Below are 22,828 nucleotides of genomic sequence, written 5' to 3'. Positions count from 1 at the left end.
GACATTATCTTCATAAAAATGGTCCCATTATAATAAGGGTTCACCACGGAGGCTGAGTTGGGGGTTTATTTTCTGGTGTATTGGAGAAATGTGACCTTACATTGGCAGCAGCGGTGTCTTTTGACACCTAAGCCAGTTGCTTCATATACAACTCCTTCAGCAGAGATTCCAGACTTCAAAAAGGTACATATGCCTGGTTGGTAGCCCTCCTGAGTCACCTGGCTACCAGACAGCTTTCTGGTTTGTCTAAAACAGGCATTCCAGTATTAATAACTCCCAGTGTTTAATAAATTGTTAACTCCCCCCAAGGACAGGGATGAAGGTTTAGGATGAAGAAGCCACATTCAGCCGGAGAACTGATGGCAGGCCAGTGGGAAAATTCATTGGGGTGAATTGCTTCTTTTTACGGTTCAGGGGAGATGGGATTTCCTTTAGCAACTTGGAGCATCTTGTCCCCTTTTTGAGGGAGGGTTTTATTCACAATTGAGGCTGCTGCTATTTTATTTTATTTTATTTGTATTTGATAATTATTTTTTATAAAAATCTATGGAAATAAATAATCTACCTATCCTCGTGTCTTTCCCCATTTTGCTGCCTGTGACTTGAAAGCGAAAGTATTGTCTGCAAAGAAAGGCAAGATCAGACCGACAAAATGGACAGCGACATCGTTTGAGCAGATTTAACCAAGGAAATAAACACAAACCTGCAAGTTTTTGTTTGCCATTGACTCACCTGTTATAATGTAATGCCGATTTTCATTTACTGAAGTAAGCCAGTTCTTTTGCTATGTTCACTAGAAGAAAACCGGAACGGCGCAAAGTCAGGAAAAGGCAGGATGCTTGACAGGTGGGAAGAGATTTCAGCTCTGGATCAGGAGAAAAGTCTCTCTCTCTCTCTCTCTCTCTCTCTCTCTCTCTCTCACACACACACACACACACACACACACACACACAAATGTTCTAATACATCTAATTGTATCCTACATCCTATTAACAGGGCCCCTCAATGGATGAGAACAATATCCTGGTCTCTGTGTGACCTTCACCCCATTTGCCTCAAAACCCTTTTTCTTTCTGTCATTTTAAGCTTTCCTAGAAAATGCTCCCACAAAAGCTGGGTTTTCTTTTTAGAGATTTTCCAAGAATGTTTTTTTTCGGGGGTGGGGGGCAGGATAGATGAAGCATGCCTCCCCCTGCCATGCAAACCCTCCCAAACACCTTTTCAAGCAACAAGAAGGAAAACTTGCTGGAGCTGTCATTTCTGGACTTCCCTTAAGTGCCATTTTCTCAAAAACAATAATGTATCATTTCCTCTGGCTCCCAAATTGAATCTGGAGGCAAAAGAAGATTTAATCCCATGCTCCCTGGGATGAAATGACAGCAGCAGAGCACAGGGTTTGTAGTTTGGTCTGTCTCCTGATTCAATTTGGGAGGCAGGGAAAATGATAAATCCATTTCTGCTGTGCTCTTCTGCAGCATAAAGGTGGTATTACTTGGGAGAAGCTGGCTAAGGAGAGCTGGCTATCAGCAAGGACCAAACCCCATTTCAAACCAGACCTGGATTTCAAGGGTCTGAGTCCCACTCAAAAGGGGTTGAGGGACACTTTTGAATGGGGGGATTTTGCATTTAAAACTCCTCAGACTGAAAATATACCCCATTACTAGCTTCGACAAAAATGTGCAGGATTTTCTTGGCAAACTAATGAGGAAATTAAGTTTGAAGGCAAAGGAAGTATAGCCTAAACATTTCATCCAACACCAAAAAAAAAGGGGGGGGGGAATAGATGTCAGCTGGTTTGAAAATATAAAGAGACACTGCAATTTCCTAACCCCACAAATTACTAACAGCGCCATTTAATATTCAGTTAGATGGTAATCTGGATTTTACAGAGTGTTACAATTATTACTTTGAAACGTTTTTAAAAAGAATAACAATAATAATACTGACTTTCCTGACATCGCCGCCAGCCCCAGCCACCATCCATCTACAGTAGCAAAACTTTGCTTCATATTTTTAAGAGAACACCAAGAAATGAGAATTGTAGTAAATAAGACATTTGAGAAGGGAAAATCAACTGACCCAATCATATCGATAACCAAAATAATCTCACAACAAGCAAAAGCTAACCATGCAAATACAGCAGTACAAGATCTTGAAGAAATAATAGTAAAGGGGCGGGGGAACCACTTCAGTTGTATCTTTCCATAATAAATGAGAAGTCAGATTGCAGACAGGTGCATTTCTTCTTCCTTTTCTTTTTTTTTAAAAAGAACCAATATGAACCAGTATGAATTCCACGGTGCAAGCTCAATGGCCCAACCCAAGTGTCTGCAAACAAACCCTGTATGGCAGCAACCATATCCAAGATGGCGGAACTCCTGTTTGCCAGTTTTACATGGGTGGTTTAAAACGAAGGCCTGACCCTGACCTCCCCCAGCCATATAATGGAGCAGGGGGTGGGGAATTTAAGGGCAGAGAAGTGTAGAAGCAGAAGTTTGTGTGTTTGTGTGTTTGGCGGTGGAATTGCATGCTGGTCTGTGGAAAGGAAGCAGGAGTTGGATGAGTGACCTGAATTGGGAGTAAGCTGTGGTGAGGATTAGAGATGTACCTAAGGATGCAGAAGTTGCCTTAGGAAAGGCTACAACCCTGGTTCAGGCGCCCCTTTTTCATGTGCTGTTCTTAAACCTTAGGATCGTAAGCTAAGTCTGCCTTGGGCAACTGGCAGAATAAAGCACTGCAATTTAAAACAAATGGCAGAATCTGGTGTCAAAGAGGCCCCCAAATGCTAACAGTAAGCTTGCTCTTTTGATTTACATTAAGAGGAAGTTTTCAATAATTATCCCATGTTAGCATTCTTGGGGGTACTTGTGAGTGGCAATGGGCATGGGATATTGGGTCCTACTGTGGTCCCACAATGCTATAATGTCAGTTTTTCTCTCCAAAGCTATAAAAATCCAGTGAACAATACCTGCAAAATTAGTAACAAAAAACACAAGACTGTAAGGGAACTATTTCAGCAATTCAGAGAGGGAAGCTGCATCGTTCAGGGTGGAAGTTCAGAATTCTGCAACAAGGAACTCCCAAACTACTTCAAGCAAAAATTTGTCACTAATTTTGGGATTAGGACTTGAGCATTAGATGAGCCCTGGCAAAATAAAGTGTTGGGTGGGGGCAAGAGAAAGATACTATGAGAGACTAAGCATGGATGTGCATGGAAACGATTTGAGAAATTAGAGGCTTCTCGTTTAGTCAATTAATTTGTGAATTTATATAGAAGGTGTCCCAATCAATTTGGCAGCAGTTTTTCAAACCTGTTCGTTATTTTTAGTACAAGTAGCTACAAAAATTGTGGCAGCACCATCATCTTAGAACAGACGTTCCTTCTCCTTTCCCAAATGGTAGAGAATTTATCTTCTAAGGTGGTGCCTGGCTGCAGAAAGGGTGTGCATCATCTAAGAACAAACACATATTTTCCCTTCTGGAATATTTCAATTAAAATACACAGTGCCTTGACTTAGTCTGCCATCTTAACCTCATCCACCTGGGTGTAAGCCCCACTGAATACAACAGGGCTTACTTCTAAGTAGACAAAGAATTGTGCTGTAGGGCTTCTAGTGAGTAACAGCTCTGCTAGATATTCTCCCATCAGGGGCAAGGAGAAGCAGTTGCTTGCCCTCCTCAGAGCACTCAACAAGGGACGGACTCTGACTCTGTCACTGTGTCATTACTAGTGAATTTGTCATGTTACAACCGAATTCCTGCTGGGCTAAAGTCCCTTTCTCCCATGCAACTTCTTGTCTATATTTTTAATTTATACCATTGAGAAATATGATGGACTCAGAAAGACTATCATGTACCATTTTCAATTATCTAACAGATAATAGGCAGGCTACAGTCTATAGTCAAACAGACTACAGGCAACTTGACTGAGGGTGCTGTTGTTTAGTTGTTTAGTCGTGTCCGACTCTTTGTGACCCCATGGACCAGAGCACGCCAGGCACTCCTGTCTTCCACTGCCTCCCGCAGTTTGGTCAGGCTCATGTTTGTAGCTTCGAGAACACTGTCCAACCATCTCGTCCTCTTTCGTCCCCTTCTCCTTGTGCCCTCAATCTTTCCCAACATCAGGGTATTTTCCAGGGAGTCTTCTCTTCTCATGAGGTGGCCAAAGTATTGGAGTCTCAGCTTCAGGATCTGTCCTTCCAGTGAGCATCCCGGGAGCTGATTTCCTTCAGAATGGAGAGGTTTGATCTTCTTGCAGTCCATGGGACTCTCAAGAGTCTCCTCCAGCACCATAATTCAAAATTGACTGAGGGTACTCAGGTTAAATTCAAGAGGGCAGTGACTATATGCTTCTTCATCACATTTTGGTGAGACAAAAGAAGGAACAAAGAGACCACTTATGAGGCCATCTCTAGGGATGACACTCTGCTGGAGATATCTGGCAGCTAGCATCATAGCCTGCCTTGAATGTGAGGAAGTCACCTTAACATTTTCCTCTCTTGTCAGTCACCCCTTGTATACAACAACTTGTAAAAATAGCAGCCTCTTGTCTCTTGGAAGGAACATCTCTACCTGCTACATCTAGCACTACTTTTAGATATTGGTAGTAATGAGTAGGATCTGGGCAACTCTACTCACTCTACACACAGAAGATGGTTCTATTTGTAGTTATTAGCTACGATAGGAAAAAAGGAAAATCCAAATTTAGAGCAAGCGTACTCCTGAAACAACAATTGCTGGGAAACAAACAACGGGGAGATTGTCCAGAAGATTTGGCTGGCAACTGCTGAAAACAGGGTCAGGACAGGATCCTGCACATTTGGGGAGGGGGAGGGACAGTGGTGGTACACCAACCCAGAGCTTCCCTCACCTTGAAGGATGGACCCTTTTACAGGAATGGCCTGCCCTGTTTTGCCACTTGAGATGCTTCCCTGCACTGACTCACTGGCCCTTGCACACTGAAGGCCAAGCTGGAAATCTGGATGCAGGCAACAGTCTCCCAACAATTTTTTGGTTTAAGGTAAAAAGCTTCTGCCAAAGACTGCAACTGTGAAAGGTGCTTCATCCTTCATCCTCCAGCTGTTTTTCTGTCCAAAACTATTCCCTAGCTGTTTCTGCCACCTGTAGGGAAAAGATACAGGTGCAGTAACAAGAAACACTTCCCCCCCCCCTTCAAAGTTTGACTTTGAATGGATCCAAGAACTAACTTGCTTGACTCTGGCGTGAAATCTGAAATGACACCCGCAGCACCAGGTGTTGCCTGGTACGTTGGTGGTACCTAATTCCAATAAACTACCTGCTGCCAAAATACCTGAAAAAGAATCATTAGCTTCTGACTTGTCGAGCGTGGGCGTGGGGGGGGGGAGATGCTAAAGTTGTGCCATGAGACCTCCACCTGTACTCCCACTCAAAGATCAAAAGTGTTTGGGGCAGCTTTGCCTCCTTCAACAGCTTATGTCGGCTGGGCTCATCTCATTATTCATGTCACCACCAGCAAATTAAAGCCAATATGAGCCCTTCCCAATTTTATTGGTTCTAGTCATGTCACTGCATTTTATTATTACCTGGTTTAGAATTCAAATTTCTCCTGCCCATAATTTCCCTGAGAAGTTCCTCTCTGGCTCCAGGATGCTGGCCGAATTTGTGCACACCTCTAAGCCATTAAGGAATCCTGGGACAAGCCGGCTTTGAGGGCACTTGAGTGCTCAGCAGAGGCACTAGGCAGCCTGGTCACTAAGTAAGTCTCAGGGCTCCTTGCACCTGGGATATTTGCTTAGCAGCAGCCACAATCCCCACCCTCTAGAGCAGGTTGAAGACAACCAAGGGGAGGAGAGAGTAGACGGCAGACAAAACTCTTCAGCAAATCGATTCTTCATCACTCAGCAATGTCACAGTTACACCAAGACATATACTTCCCCACTGAGTACTCGGCATCTGCTTGGAAACTACATATCCCTGGGTTCTTGGTACCTACAATGCTTTATGTCGAGAATCTCATCTCCCTCTGCATTGGCTGTGGACACAAGGACTTAAGAGAGACGTGTGGGAAGAGGCTTCCCTGAACAAATGAAGACCCTCCCTCTTCTTCATAGCCCCCTGTGACCCTCACCCCATCTTGATATACTGATCACTGCAAGCCCTTCCTTGTATCACAGTTCGCTATATAGTCATAGCACCTGCTGACATAGGTTGGATGGCAGTGTTGTGGGACAAATCATTTGAACCTCTGCTTCCAAGTTTCTATCTCATAAGTCAAGTATAGAATTATAGAATCACAGAACTATAGAGTTGGAAGGGACCCTGAGGATCATCTAGTCCAACCCCTGCAAGGCAGGAATATGCAGCTGTCTTATACGGGGACTGAACTTCCAACCTTGCCATTATCAGCACCATGCTCTAAGCAACTGAGCTATCCAGGGTTTTTTAAAAAACCAAATAAACAAATTATACTTGCATAATTTATTCTACTTTCATTTCCTGGTGGTAGAATCCAGTTTCGTTATATGCTGTAGTCTCTGATCCTGGTCTTGTCCCCAGCATATTAAGCTAAGGAAGCTTCTGTGCTATATTGCGGATCCTGCCACTCTGCAACTTTGCGGTGTCTGAGCTGATCCTGATGCATCCCAATGAAGTACATTCAAGTCACAGGCCATAAAGGCAGCCGTGGGGGCCACAGATAGAGAAACTCTAGCTACATCCTAGAAAAAGTTCTCTGCAGCGGCATGGATAAGAGGAGGCGCCTGCTTTAATGGAGACATGGCCGAGAGCAGCTGAAACCATAAGAAGGCACAAACCTTTCTCTGTAAAAGTTAGGATATTAATCCATCTCATTCCAAGCATTTTATACCTTCCTTTGAACCTGTTTCCATTTTTTCTTCCTCCATTTTTCAGTCCCCAAAAGCAAATCCCCTATTTTCTCGGCCTTGGCTGTTCGGTTGAAATTATGCTGGGTTTGGGAAGAGAGCAGGCTGCCACTTTTGTACCCCAGTGTGAAGTTGGATTTCTCTCCCCAAAACACACACGAGCCCCTTTGTCTCCCCACACCACTCCGAGGAACCTCTTGGCAAATTTAGCAGAGCAATCCCCCACCCCCACCCAAAATACCAAACACCACCCACTGGGTCCCACACAGCTTGAAAATGTCAGAAGTTTGTTGAGCATGTCAAGCCAGGCTAACCAATGCAGCGAGTGAGTTCTCCTCTCCTTGGCTAAACATTGTCCTAGAGATCTATCTGATGCCCTGAAGATCCATGTACAAAACCCACCCATCCTGCACCTCCAAACTCCCTGTCTTCCTCCCGACTCTGAGGAAGTCCTTTGTCTTCTTTCCTTGATTCCTCTCAGTTGTCTCTGTCCCCGTAGTCATTGTAGAGGACACTCAACATCTGCTCCTCGCAGGTTTTCTTGAGGTCCCGACTCAGCTCCATCCAGCTGAATCCGTATGGCTTGATCTCACTGTAACGGCAGGCAAGGAATTTGAGCGACATGCGCTGAAGACCAATCTTGGGCTCCTGCAAGAGGCCATGGCACCAGGTGCTGAGGTCCCCAAGCTGGGAGAGAATGAGACCGGCTTTTCTAGAGAGGACAGAAAGAGACAAGGGAAGGGAAGTAGAAATGGGCCTAAGCAGGAACACAGGGAGCAATCCACCTTCTACACCAGCAGTGGGGGACTTTCTCAGATGCTTATCAAGATTAGCCTTAGCGGCCAAGTTGGACAAGTGGGCATGGTCAAACAACTGTCGATCACCTGGTGTCATTAGGTTACATGACTGACAGGTGGGTTCTCCTGCTCACTTGTCAAAATGCTTTGTGGGTTTCCCAAGCTCCTGCTGCCAATTGTGACATGTGAAACACAAGAGCAGTCAAGTACAACATTTCTAGAGTGAACGTGTTTACACATGGGGAGGAATGTTTGTCCAGCCAGCAGGTAAACTTCCTGTTTCCTTCTGGACTGGGACAGACTTCCTCTGCATGTGACTAGAGGTGGGTGTGGCCTCACCTGTGCAGGTAACAACAAAAGCACAGGGCAGGGCAGCCATCTCTCTCTCTCTGACTACATGCATCGAAGAAGAAACATCTGCTTAGCCAAAGATGCTCTCTTGGCCTCCAGCCAAGAGACGACAAAGGGACTGTCTCCTTATGAGATAGTTTCCAGGTGTAAGCTAAGTCTGCCTTCTGGGATCCAATTGTGAACAGAATGTGAGTAAACTCTTTTTATAATTTTATAGAAGACTGTGTCGTGTCTTATCTTTTATGCGGGAATAAGGGAAAAATACCAGAACAATTATTATAGAGACTTTAGTGAGCCTGAGCAAACGCATCCGCTGCAAGTTTAAAAAGGGGAATGTTACTTTGCTAAACTGTGAACTTGTTAACACAAGTTCGAAAGGCTATAATCAGACAATATATCCTCTCCTGCATCCCTGAACATCCCCACACTAATGAGGGGAGCCAGAAAAAAGCCTGCATTTTAACATTCAGATTTCTTTCTCTTGCATCTCACAGTAGTGGCAGGGAGGTGGGGGGGACACAGGAGGAACCAAGAATTGACCCCTGAACCATACTGGTAGTGCAAAGCCCACCTCACACTCCCCCTTTCAACACATGACATTGCAGGTTGAAATGGGGAGTGTGGGAAAGGGCTTTGTGATTCTTCCTGCACTCTTCCTTTGAGTGCCCCTATTGCCCATAAACTGCTGGGTGGTGGGAACAGGCCCTGCTGCAGCAAACAACCAACTGGGAGCCACTTTCAGCTTCCAGTTGTTCAATCTGAAAGGCCACTTCACACCCAACGCCATGTATGATGTCAGGGGAAGGACGGTGGTTGTGGCTTGCTCAAAATGGCAGCCACTCTCCAGAGTTTAAGGCAGTTTCTCCTCCAGTCCCACCTGGAAACGCCAGGGGTTGCATGTGAGCCTTCTGCACGTGAAGCTTTACCAGTGAGCTATCGCTCTTGCCCAGAGAGATGGCAGAATAGAAAGATGTGAGAAAGCTGAGACATCAACCATGCTGGAACTTAGATCACAGCCGGTGTGTGTGTGTGTGTGTGTGTGTGTGTGTGTGTGTGTGTACCACCTTTGCTTAGATTTCTCATAAAAGCTTTCACATGAGGATATTTTATTTGCATTACCCTCCTTGGGCAGCTTGTCCTAAAGCCCAAGAAGTGAGGCCTTTGCATCAAGTCATTAATTTAGCATCCTCTGTTTGCTGGATCGTAACATTTGTTTGTATTTGGGATACATGTTCAGGGTTCAGTTCTCTGTTTCAAGATTAAAACATGGCAAAACCCTCCTGCTGACTTTCTTATAGAACATATGTTGCTATGCAGTGCTCTTTTTCTTAAGAAAATGTTTAGGGGTACTCTCATTTTGACTCAAGAAAATCACCATTTTATAGTTCAATTCGGAAAAAAATAAATACAGTAAATGGACCAAAATACAAAGATTTACAAAATGTTTAGGGGTATGTGTACCCCTGTGTCCCCCCCGAAAGCCCCCTGTTGCTATGGCTCAAGACAGATGTTCTGGGGGAAATACATTTCATGCTACATTATGACAGTGGCACTGTACGGGGTTGGGTTGGGGGGAGGTGGCAACTATTATTATTCAGCATCTTCCCCAAAGACGTTTGAGACCCCATTTCCAAAGTCTGATGTGTTGGTGGCTCAGTTGAACCATGCCTTAACTTTTAAATGGGGGGGGGAGGGGGGGTGGAGAAATTAAGAAGCCCTTGAACCACCCCCTAATTAAAGCTGTGCTTCTGTCCCCCTCCTGGAGGTCAGTGAAAGGTGCAATGGAGTCACCTTTGCTCAGTCCCAGTTCACATGTGTGCCAAATTGACCTCAAAAAGAGGCCGTGGAGGTCAGCATGCAGGTGAACTGAATTTAACTGCCACTATGATTGCTGTATGAGTTACTGAGAGAAAGCGCATGGAACAATTTCAACTGCTTAAAATATTTTGAATTTAATAATATGGTGGCAGGGTTGGAATGGGACCCCCTCCAGATGTTGTTCGGCTACAGCACCCATCACCCCTGACCATTGGCCCTGCTGGCTGGGGCTGATGGGAGCACAACATCTGGAGAGCCACACGTTCCCCATCCCTGGATTAGAACTTCATCAGCTGAGCTCTCCGGGATATCAGAACCAGTGTGGCACAGTGGTCTAATTGCATCACTTGGGCCAGCAAAGCTCATTGGATGGGCTTTGGCAAGCAACTGTCTTTTAGCTTAATCTATCATGCAGGGTTGTTGCAAGAGCAAAATGGCAGGAGGCTTCATGGATACCACCCTGAGCTCCTGAGAAGAAGCCTGGGGACACAATTTGTAAGTGGGTTCAGGCTGGACTGTACTCTCCAAGATTCCTCTTTGACAGACTGCCACTAACCTCTCACTGTCATATAAGCCAGATGTTTGGCTTAAGTGTCAGCATGGCAAAGCCTGCAGCCTTTCAGCTTCCAGATGTCAGAGTCACCAACAACCCAGCTTTTTGTTGGGTGCTTGTTCTTTGTCATGGCAACTACTGTTGCTAGGAAATAACTTGAAAGCCAAGTGGTTGCTGAAGAAGTGCTCAAGGATGGCAAAGCATAAGAAGCCATGAAGAGTCTTCCCCCTCAGAGTCTTTTTGGGCCAAACCACGTGAGATGATGGGGAACAGTGATCGCTTTACATTTTGGCAAAGAAAAAGAAAAGAAAGTCTCTAATCTGAATTGAGTCTACAGTGGAGCTAACTCCACCCAACAACATTTCCCCAGTGTAACCCATCCTCTGAAGCTGCAACACATAGATTTTCCCTAAACAGCATGTTAGAAAGGAATTTTCATTAGGAAAACAGTATTTGTGGAGTGAGGGGAGGGGCCATATATGTCTCATAAAGTGCCAAGGGACTTGAACCCAGTGAGATTATGGTTGCTTTTGGCAAAAAAACAAAAAAAAAACCAGACTTGAAACAACAACTAGTGAACTCCAGCTGCAGATCTCTGTCTTCTTACTGAGTTTGACTCCAAGAGAGTTAAAGGGGGATTTCGGCTTCACTTCCTGCAATGTAGACCCCCATTTCTTTGATTCCCCTATTGCTCAGAATCATGCAGGTTGTGTAGATTTTTGAAACAATACAAACACTTGCCAAATGTGCTTGACCAAGGGCAAAAACAGGATATATACTACAAGGAGCTGCACTGCCTCTTCCAAAGTGTTTCCAGGGTGAAAAAGACCTATTACTCTGTCCCTTCCAGCCCTCAACGCAGGAGGGACATTGTTGGTATGCAAGATGACAAGTGCATTGAGGACAAAATGCTGTAACAGAGCAGCCAGTCTCTTAGTTAAGGTGGAATCTGCAAGTCGCTTGCCCTGTCAGTCACAAGTGCATTTGATCCGACTGCAGGCAGCTGATCCAAGCAGCAAGTTGGATCCCCAAGTTTTATCATCATCCTTATGATGAAATGATCTCCATCAAATGCTGCTGGGTGATATCAACTTGACACCACCTGACTCCTCTAATTTCAGAGTTTATTTTTTTTTATTTTTTTTTAAAGGGAATTAACTCTTACATTGGACGTGGGTGGCGCTGTGAGTAAAACCTCAGTGCCTAGGACATGCCGATCGCTTGGTTGGCGGTTTGAATCCCCGCGGCGAGGTGAGCTCCTGTCGTTCGGTCCCAGCTCCTGCCCACCTAGCAGTTCGAAAGCACCCTTAGGTGCAAGTAGATAAATAGGTACCGCTTTCTAGCGGGAAGGTAAACGGCGTTTCCGTGTGCTGCGATGGTGCCTGCTCGCCAGAGCAGCTTCGTCACGCTGGCCACGTGACCTGGAAGTGTCCTCGGACAGCGCTGGCCCCCGGCCTCTTAAGCGAGATGGGCGCGCAACCCCAGAGTCGGACACGACTGGCCCGTACGGGCAGGGGTACCTTTACCTTTACCTTTAACTCTTACATCTCTCTTGAATCTTTTTAAAAACATACCTTACTAGTAATTAAGAATAAAGCTCATCCATAGCCACTTGCTATAGGGTAATCTGCTCTGAGGCCTATTGATAGGGTTGATTGGGTGTGCAAATTAATCAAGCATTCTTTATTTTTTTCCAGCCCTCTGGCATCTAATATGTGTCACTACCCTGATCTAAAGGACAGAACATGTGTGCCCCTTTTATATCAGTTTAATTGTTATGGCTCCCCTCAAAGAATCCTGTGGATCCCAGTTTGGTGACGATATGGGCAACTATGTCGGAAATACTTATTTCCTCACAAAGCCATAGTTCCCAACACTCCTTGGGGAACGGTAAAAAGGTAAAGGGACCCCTGACCGTTAAGTCCAGTCGCAGACGACACTGGGGTTGCGGCGCTCATCTCACTTTACTGGCTGAGAGAGCCGGCGTACAGCTTCTGGGTCATGTGGCCAGCATGACTAAGCCGCTTCTGGCGAACCAGAGCAGCGCACGGAAACACCATTTACATTCCCGCTGGAGTGGTACCTATTTATCTGCTTGCACTTGATGTGCTTTCGAACTGCTATGGGGAAAAATAATTACTCTTAAACCAGTTAAGCCATGCTGTGGCATAGACACACTCCCAGTATCTTTTCCATTTTACATGTTGCTGCTTAAAGATGTCAAGGCTAGTGACAAGAACCTTGGCAGATACAGTATTCTGAAGCAACCGGCATGGCACAGAAGGTCTCATCTTACCGGGGGCCCAGTTCATCCTCGCATCGCCAGGTGAACTCCCCAAAGCTCTCGTAGTGCTGGTTGTAATGGTACAGGACCCGGTGAAGGCTTGGTGAGCCCAAGTCCAGCAGGGTGTTGTAGGCCGTTTGCTGCTCCTTCCCGCTAGTGTAGCCATTGAAGAGGTTGTAGATCTTGTCTGCTATTTCTGGATTTAAACAAAAAGGGAAGGTGAAATGTTGATCGACATAGTGAAGGATAGTTTGGAGTTTAAATAGCGCCTCTTGGAAATAAGCGTTTCCCCATCACAGCTGCCCTCCTCAACACAGCATTTTTGGGAAGGGGGAAGGGAGAGTGCTGGGGAAACAGCCGCCCTTGGTAAGCAGGGCAAAGGGAAGACAGGCATTTTGTGTTTCAGTGCAACAGTGAAGATGGAACAAGGATTTCAAAGATGAGCTCCCGCAGGCCCTTTACCAGCAACCTAGCTTTGCAACTTGCAACACAGATGTACATACCAGATAATATATTGTGCCTTTTCAAAGCATCATTTTTCAACCCGAAACCCTAAAATTTATACTTGCAGGAATAGGTTTCTTTCACACACAAAATGATTAAAAATAAAATAGGATACTCAAGCGCTGTATGCAGAAGCTTCTTTTGCCAACGGGCAGGTCTCTGCAGCAGTACTGTTACCTTGGGCCTTCACATCGTCCACCACCGGGCAAGGAGTCTTCACAGTCACGTCACTTGACCTTGAACGTCTCCCTGTGTTATCCACACCCCAGAGAGTGAACCTGATGACGGAACAGAAAATATCACCAGATACATGCAGCATATACAGCTATAACAAAGGCAGCATTTTTTCATCTCCGCCAAGCTAAGCAGTTGGCTCCTTATCTCTCTCGCCCTGACCTAGCCACTGTGATCCACGCGACGGTCACCTCCAGACTGGATTATTGTAACTCGCTCTACGTGGGGCTACCCTTGAGACTGACCCAGAAACTCCAGCGGGTGCAGAATGGGGTCTTCGCTGCGAGATCACATTCATCCGGTACTATACCAGCTGCACTGGCTCCCGGTGGAGTACAGGATCAGGTTTAAGGTGCTGGTTTTAACCTTTAAAGCCCTATACGGCCTAGGACCCTCGTACCTACGGGACCACCTCTCCTGGTATGTCCCACAGAGGAACTTACGGACTGCAAATAAAAACATCTTGAAGATCCCAGGCCACAGAGAGGTTAGGCTGGCCTCAGCTAGAGCCAGGGCCTTTTCGGCCGCGGCTCCAATCTGGTGGAACGCTCTGTCACAAGAGACTAGGGCCCTGCGGGACTTGACATCTTTCCGCAGGGCCTGCAAGACAGAGCTGTTCCCACCAGGCCTTTGGTCAGGGCGCAGCCTGACCCCCCTCCTCTGGCAATCTGCACAGAATTTTGCTTATTGGTTGCCATCAATTTGATTTTAATTAATTTTTATAATGAAATGTTTTTAGAATCATTGGATTATTTTGATTGTTGTTAGCTGCCCTGAGCCCAGCTTCAGCTGGGGAGGGCGGGATATAAATATATTTATTATTATTATTATTATTATTATTATTATTATTATTATTATGCCCTGCATCTCCATCTTAATTCAAAAGATGTCTATTCCCCTTTGCTGCCTACCACATGTGGGCTCGAGACAAGTCAGCAGCTGGTATTGCTACTCACATGTAGGTGGTGTCAGGTTCCAGGCAGCGGATGATCAAAGAGATGGTGGCGGACAGCTTGTCAGGCACCTGCGCTGGCATGGCGCAGGGCGACTTGGCCCCAGAGATGATGTCATCCACAAAACTCAGCACCGTCTCTAGGGAAACAGGCAACCCAGCCATTATCTGATAATGCAGATGGACAAGGAGCAAGGAAGACAGAGGAGCATAGGAAATGTCTGCATGTTTTTAATAAATCATATTAATTTTTATGTTTTTAATAAATTGTATTATATGTGAGTGTGTATTAATGCTTAATTGCTTTTTAATTATTGGGGTTTTCTATGTGTTTAGCTGTTCTCATTTTTATCTGTAAGACACCTTTAGTCCCTGTCAGAGGAAAAGGGTGGTATAAAAATAAGTATATAGATAGTAATAGTCATAACGTTAATAATAATAAATTGAAGCTGGAGAGGAGTTTGGCAACCAAAGCCATTTTACTCTGCTTCTGATTGACTGCTTTGGCAATTAATTCTTAAGGTATTTGCACCCCACCTTCCTGACCCTTCAGGGTGGCTGCAACCCTCAAATAGAAGCAATTGCTTAAACAAGCAAAGCAATAAGAATCAAAGCCATCCAGCAGCAACCAGCAGAAATAAACGTGGAAAAGTAACAGAAGAGTTGGCAGCAACATTCATGGTTGATTTATGCAAGAGTGTGCCAAACAAGCACTGATTTTTTTACTGGCTCTGTAAGGCAGGGAGAGAAGAGGTCAGAAAGATTTCACAAGGCAGCAGATTTCACATCCTGGGTGCTACCACCAAGAAGCTCCTATCCATCACACCTTAAAGGGCAGAGAGCCCAAACCTCCTGTGGTCATTGAAGAATGTAGACAGGCTCCTATGGGAGGAGGCTGCCCTCTAGATAACCCTGTCCTAAATTGCTTAAGGCTTTAAATGACACAACCAGTACTGTGAACTGAGCAAACAAACCAACAAACTGTGAGCCTTGACATTTCATCAAATATTCCACGAGAGGATGAACTTCCAAATTCATTTCAAATCCGATGGCAACGTATGGAAGTGCTGGACATTCCCCTCCTGCATTTGCCCTGAGGAATCTGGAACTTTTTATCCAATGTTTGTTTCCTTTGAGATTCTTCAGGTGCTTTGCATGAGAACGAACCTCAAACTCAAACCCTGAATTTTGCTTTAAACCGAATTTTGATGGCAACTCTAAAAGTGAGTCCTGTATAATTGTTTGCACAAAAAGACAATGTAGGAAAATGAGTGTGATCATGACGTAGAGCACAGAATAGGGTGACTAATATGGGGGCATCCATTTCCCTTCATAAAATGTCCTGACTCTTTGCAAATGATTGTGGCATCATCCCCAGGCGTTTTGGGGCTTCATTTTTAAGTCAGACACAGGCTGATACTGAGGCACAATGAAACCAAAGCTTGCCATTTAAACATAAAGGGGAAGGAAACTTTTTAAAGTCTTCAGAAATTATTGCAAACCCTCCTGTTTATTCCCATCTACCCACTCTGGACCTCTTTGTGGGGACCAAGCTCTGCTGAATGTAGAGGGAGCCAATAGCCTCCAGAAGATCAAAAGAGACTACGAGGCTCTGGGCAGGAAATTGAAGCAATTAAATGCACAAATTGTCATCTCATATGTCCTCCCCGTTGAACGACGCGGCCCAGGGAGAGAGGGAAAAATAGTGGAAGTGAACAGCTGGCTTCGCAAATGGTGTAAACAGGAACGGTTTGGATTCTTAGATCACGGACTGCAGTTTCTTGAAGATGGACTTCTGGCAAGCGATGGGCTGCGCCTCACAACGGTTGGGAGGAATGTTTTTGCCAAAAATCTCAGAAACCTCATCAGGAGGGCTTTAAACTGACTAATGTGGGGGAGGGAGACAGTGCTCCTGAAGGTAGGAGTCTATCAATTGATGAAGATGATCATCCAAATGTCATAGACCAAATGGAGCAAACAGCACGCAGACCTAGTGGTGGGAGGAAAAAATCCTTAAATAAGAGACACAGGGGAATGATTAATGGACTTCAGTGTCTGTACACTAATGCGCAAAGCATGGGAAATAAACAAGATGAGCTTGAGCTCTTGGTACAGCAAACTAAATATGACATAATAGGCATCACTGAAACCTGGTGGGATAAGTCCCACGATTGGAATGTAATAATGAAGGGATACAATCTATTTCAGAGAAACAGACCAGACAAGAAAGGAGGAGGAGTGGCATTATATGTCAGGGATGTGTATACCTGTGAAGAGATCCAAGATTTAGAACCTCAAAGCCAAAGTGAGAGCATTTGGGTCAAAATTAAGGGAGAGAAGAATAACAGTGACCTCATTGTGGGAGTTTACTATAGATCCCCAAGCCAAACGGAGGACATAGATGATGCCTTCCTGGAACAGATGGCCAAGCATGCAAAAGGAAGGGAGATAGTAGTAATGGGGGACTTCAATTACCCGGATATTTGTTGGATGTCAAACTCAGCCAAGAGCATAAGGTCAAACAGATTCCTCACTGGCCTTGCAGACAACTTCATTGTCCAGAAAGTGGGAGAAGCAACAAGAGGAACAGCCATTTTAGATCTGGTCCTAACCAATGTTGATGACCTGGTTAGTGGGGTAGAAGTGGAAGGATCATTAGGCGCGAGTGATCATGCTCTTCTGAAGTTTGCTATACAGCGGAAAGGAGCAGCCAAGCATACTAGGACTCAATTTCTTGACTTTAAGAAAGCCGACTTCATAAAACTTAGGGAAGTGCTGGGTGAGATCCCATGGACAGTAATACTAAAAGGAAAGGGAGTTCATGATGGCTGGGAGTTTGTTAAGAGGGAGATAGTAAAAGCACAACTTCAGGCAATACCAATGAGACAGAAACATGGAAGGTGCCTAAAGAAGCCAGGGTGGCTATCGAAAGAACTTTTAACTGAGTTAAGATTAAAAAAGGATGTGTACAAAAAAATGGAAAAGGGGGGAAACCACCAAAGAGGAATTCAAACAAATAGCCAGCACGTGTAGACACAAAGTCAGAAAAGCTAAAGCACAGAATGAACTCAGGCTTGCTAGAGAGGTTAAAAGCAACAAAAAAGGCTTTTATGGGTATGTTCGTAGCAAAAGGAAGAACAAAGAAACAGTGGGGTCACTCAGAGGAGAAGATGGTGAAATGCAAACAGGGGATACAGAAAGGGCAGAACTCCTCAATGCCTTCTTTACCTCAGTCTTCTCCGATAAAGAAAACAATGCCCGACCTGAAGAATTTGGAGCAAATGATTCAGCAGAGGAAACACAGCCCAGAATAACTAAGGAGATAGTACAAGAATATTTGGCTAGTTTAGTTAGATGTATTCAAGTCTCCAGGGCCAGGTGAACTACAAGAGTATTAAAAGAACTGGCAGATGTGATCTCAGAACCACTGGCAGTCATCTTTGAGAATTCCTGGAGAACAGGCGAAGTCCTGGCAGACTGGATCTCGTTTTTTGACAGAATTACAAGCCTGGTAGATGAAGGGAACGCAGTGGATGTAGCCTACCTTGATTTCAGCAAGGCATTTGACAAGGTGCCCCATGATATTCTTGTAAAGAAGCTGGTAAAATGCGGTCTTGACTATGCTACCACTCAGTGGATTTGTAACTGGCTGACTGACCGAACCCAAAGGGTACTCATCAATGGTTCCTCTTCATCCTGGAGAAGAGTGACTAGTGGGGTGCCACAGGGTTCTGTCTTGGGCCCGGTCTTATTCAACATCTTTATCAACGACTTGGATGATGGACTCAAGGGCATCCTGATCAAATTTGCAGATGACACCAAACTGGGAGGGGTGGCTAACACCCCAGAGGACAGGATCACACTTCAAAACGACCTTGACAGATTAGAGAACTGGGCCAAAACAAACAAGATGAATTTTAACAGGGAGAAATGTAAAGTATTGCACTTGGGCAAAAAAAATGAGAGGCACAAATACAAGATGGGTGACACCTGGCTTGAGAGCAGTACATGTGAAAAGGATCTATGAGTCTTGGTTGACCACAAACTTGACATGAGCTAACAGTGTGACGCCGCAGCTAAAAAAGCCAATGCAATTCTGGATGAATGGCACTTTCTATGCGTCCTTCCAGCCAATGCAATTCTGGGCTGCATCAATAGGAGTATAGCATCTAGATCAAGGGAAGTAATAGTGCCACTGTATTCTGCTCTGGTCAGACCTCACCTGGAGTACTGTGTCCAGTTCTGGGCACCACAGTTCAAGAAGGACACTGACAAACTGGAACATGTCCAGAGGAGGGCAACCAAAATGGTCAAAGGCCTGGAAACGATGCCTTATGAGGAACGGCTAAGGGAGCTGGGCATGTTTAGCCTGGAGAAGAGGAGGTTAAGGGGTGATATGATAGCCATGTTCAAATATATAAAAGGATGTCACATAGAGGAGGGAGAAAGGTTGTTTTCTGCTGCTCCAGAGAAGCGGACACGGAGCAATGGTTCCAAACTACAAGAAAGAAGATTCCACCTAAACATTAGGAAGAACTTCCTGACAGTAAGAGCTGTTCGACAGTGGAATTTGCTGCCAAGGAGTGTGGTGGAGTCTCCTTCTTTGGAGGTCTTTAAGCAGAGGCTTGACAACCATATGTCAGGAGTGCTCTGATGGTGTTTCCTGCTTGGCAGGGGGTTGGACTCGATGGCCCTTGTGGTCTCTTCCAACTCTATGATTCTATGATTCTGGCTCATTCCTAGCTCAAACAGTTGAGAAACGATGGAGATTCTTATGATCATAATGATGGTTGTTCATAATGATGTCTATGTTCACCCTCCACTGCCAGATGCAGTATGATTTTGAAAACCAGTCGCTGGACAACCCAACTGGGAGAGTATTATTGTGCTTGGGTCCCCCTCTCTGGCTGGACCCTGTGAAAGCTGCACCTGAAAGTGCCTTGGGCCTCATCCAGCAGAGCTCTTCTTATGCTCTTATGGAGGGAGCTCTTTTTTGTTGTCTAAACTGGAACAAACTGTTTTGGCAACACTGTGATTTAGTATTAGTCCTTCTTTAAACCACAGAGCCTCTTGGGTTTGCCGATCAGAAGTTCGGCAGTTCGAATCCCCGCGATGGGGTGAGCTCCTGTTTTCAGTTCAAGATCCTGCCAACCTAGCAGTTCAAAAGCACGTCAAAGTGCAAGTAGACAAACAGGTACCGCTCCGGCGGGAAGGTAAATGGTGTTTCCGTGCACTGCTCTGGTTTTGCCAGAAGCGGCTTAGTCATACTGGCCACATGACCCAGAAAAACTGCGGACAAACGTCGGCTCCCTTGGCCTCTAGAGAGATTGGAGCACGCAACCCCAGAGTCGTTCACGGCTGGACCTAACGGTCAGGAGTACCTTTACCTTTAAGAATACGGTGTTATATTGCATCGATATTTAATTCTTATGCACACTACCCTGGAATCCATGTTTTGGATGAAAGACACCGTTTAGAAATTTTCAAAAATAATTGTGTAAATGCATTTACAAAAGAATAAACTGCACTCACCAGTTTCCACTTTGGAATGGTCCAAGCGGTCAGTCACCTTCTCCTGTCGGATGAGGTAATCAACGATCTGTACTCCAATTGGGGGTTCCGAATGCTCCCACTCCAGAACTACCAGGGAGCTACTAGGTTCATGAACAGTGGACAACCTCAACCTGCAGAGGGGAGAGCAAAAACAGAGGTCAGGCTATGGCTAACCCTTGGCAAGCGTCTCCTGACGATGTTAATGGGAATGCCAACTCAAATTTAGCAAAATTCTGACAACATTTCTGCCTTCTGCCTTCATTTCACTATACTGTATTCAACAGATGATGAGCAACGATGCTCAAATAATAATGTGTTCTGCTTATTCAAGTACCTACAAGCCCCCACAAGGCTAGGGGGGTAATATTAATGAGATGAACTTTGCCATGCCCAGTCTTTGGTGCACAACGCAAAGGGGGTGGGCAGAGGAGGGGGTGGGCAGAGGAGGGCCCAACTAGGGATCTTTCAGACACACACCTCACACAGAAGCCAAAATGGGGACAATTAAATGGACACTCTTAATCCAGCAGGAAGATTCAGATTCCATTCCATTATGACCCCTCAGCTCAACCGACCTTCCCACGGTGAGGGCATAATGGGACAATGACCACTGCCCTGCACTCCTTGGGAGAAGGCCAAAATGAAATATAGAAACAACCAGCATCAAACTCGTTACACTGAGTAAGCTATGAAACCTTGAACTCCCAACAGTTGTTGTTACTGCTATTTTTTTACCCTGGTGGACAGTAAAAGCTTGCCTTTGCACCTGAAGCCTACTTTGCAGGCTTACTACAATATTGATTTAATATTTACTTTTTGCATCCTGCTTTTTTCCTGCCATGAAAATTCATGACATAAACAGAGTATCCTAAAAACAGCAATAAAACATACACGTGAAATACTCTTAAGACCCAATAAAAAACAGACACCAGTAAAATGCACTTTCCTTTGGAAGCAATGGAGTAGAAAGGCAGTGCCTTCCTGCGCTTTTTGATATACACTTTTTGATGTACACCCTGCTTGCTTCTGGCCTCCTAACAGCATTATGGGGGCTGTCAGGAGCTGGAGGCATGGAGATAGATAGATAGATTCTTTATTGTCATTACACAAGTGCAACATTGCACAAGTGCAACGAAATTGGATGCCATCCCTTAAAAACAACAAAAGCAAAACAACAACAACAACCAAACAAACCACATTCCAGCCACACCCACACCCACACCCATCAAACTCCCAGGTCACACTATCGAGTTACAGCATTTAAAAAGGCCACAGCTCTTGGATAGAAACTATTTTTCAGTCTATTTGTCCTTGACTTGATGTTTCTATATCTCCTGCCAGAAGGCAGTAGTGCAAACAGACTGTATCCCGGGTGAGATGCATCCTGCAGGATGTTGTTTGCTTTCCTAAGACAACGGGAACCGTACAGTTCTTCCAAAGATGGGAGAGGATGACCAATAATCCTTTGGGCTGTGGTTATGACCTTCTGGAGCACCTTCCTCTTCCTAGCTGTACAACTGGAGAACCAGGCACAAATACAGTATGTGAGAATGCTCTCTATGGAGCCTCGGTAGAAGGACACCAGCAGTCTCTCACTCAGATTGTTCTTCTTTAAAAGTCTGAGGAAATAAATTCTCTGCTGGGCCTTCTTCACCAGAGCAGTGGTATTTGCGCTCCAAGTCATGCCCTGATCGATAGTCACTCCCAAAAACCTGAATTCCGCCACCCTCTCCACCCGTTCCCCTTTGATATACAAGGGCTGAATGTCCGCCTTTTTTTTCCTGTAATCCACCACCAATTCCTTGGTCTTAGCCGTATTAAGAGCCAGATTGTTCTCTCCACACCAAACACAAAGCCGCTCCACCTCGTCCCGATAGGCGGACTCATCCCCTCCTGAAATGAGCCCCACCACCGTAGTGTCATCAGCAAACTTGATGATTTTGTTGCTGGGATAGATGGCTGTACAATCATACGTATAGAGAGTATAGAGCAAGGGACTCAACACACAACCCTGTGGTGAGCCGGTGTTAAGGCTAAGGGCTGTGGACATATGTGACCCCACTCTAACCCTCTGAGAACGTTCTGACAAAAAATCCAAAACCCAGAGACAGGTGGAGTTGGAGAGTCCAATCGCCTCTAGCTTGGACACCAGTCTATGGGGGAGGATAGTGTTAAAAGCAGAGCTAAAATCCACAAACAGCAGCCTCACATAACTCCCCGGCTGCTCCAGATGGGACAGAGCAGCATGGAGAGTGATAGTGATAGCGTCTTCCGTGGATCTATTTGCCCTGTATGCAAACTGGTAGTTGTCAAAAGTTGATGGAAGACAGGAAATTATATGACGGCGCACCAGTTTCTCAAAACACTTCATGATGATTGGAGTCAGTGCAACTGGTCTGTAGTCGTTCAAACTACTGATTGTAGATTTTTTTAGGCAGAGGAACAATAGTTGACGACTTCAGGCAGGGTGGGACAATAGACCGGTGTAAGGACTTGTTGAAGATCTTAGTAAAGACCTTCGCCAGCTGATCCGCACAGCCCTTCAACACCTTTCCCGTGATGCCATCAGGTCCAGCAGCCTTCCTCGGATTCACCATCCTCAATACCTGTCTCACCTCATGCTCCTCTACAGTGAATGAGGGGCCCCTATGGGCTGGTGGCTGTAATACCGGCGTCTCAGGTGGCTCCTTCTCGAAGCGAGCAAAGAAAAAGTTAAGCTCCTCCGCCAGCAAAGGGTCACCATCGACAGCACCAAGGTTAGGTTTGTAGTTGGTAATATGCTGAATCCCCTGCCACATCTGTCTTGTGTTGTTACTCCTTAAATTATCCTCAATCCTCTGCCTATAGACCAGTTTTGCCCGTCGAATACCCCTCTTCAAGTTTGCTCTTGCCACACTGTAAAGCTGCACCTCGCCCGAC

At 45.3% G+C, this 22,828-nt stretch overlaps 1 protein-coding gene across 2 annotated transcripts in view; it reads right to left on the bottom strand.

The window, feature by feature from the left end:
* Positions 1-1,820: 1,820 nt before the first annotated feature.
* Positions 1,821-22,828, bottom strand: part of ASTN1 (astrotactin 1) — a 237,384-nt gene continuing 216,376 nt past the window's right edge. For both annotated transcript variants that reach the window (XM_079981107.1, XM_079981108.1), the window contains exons 19-23: positions 19,889-20,040; positions 14,361-14,496; positions 13,348-13,448; positions 12,679-12,862; positions 1,821-7,575 (exon numbers count right to left, since the gene is read on the bottom strand). In XM_079981107.1, the coding sequence (XP_079837233.1) occupies positions 7,341-7,575; positions 12,679-12,862; positions 13,348-13,448; positions 14,361-14,496; positions 19,889-20,040 (808 nt within the window). In that variant the 3' untranslated portion in view covers positions 1,821-7,340. The remainder of the gene's footprint in view (positions 7,576-12,678; positions 12,863-13,347; positions 13,449-14,360; positions 14,497-19,888; positions 20,041-22,828) is intronic.

Source organism: Podarcis cretensis, assembly GCF_951804945.1.
Source record: "Podarcis cretensis genome assembly, chromosome: 6".
In the NCBI taxonomy this organism is placed as follows: domain Eukaryota; kingdom Metazoa; phylum Chordata; class Lepidosauria; order Squamata; family Lacertidae; genus Podarcis; species Podarcis cretensis.
This window is presented reverse-complemented; position numbering and strand designations above follow the sequence as displayed.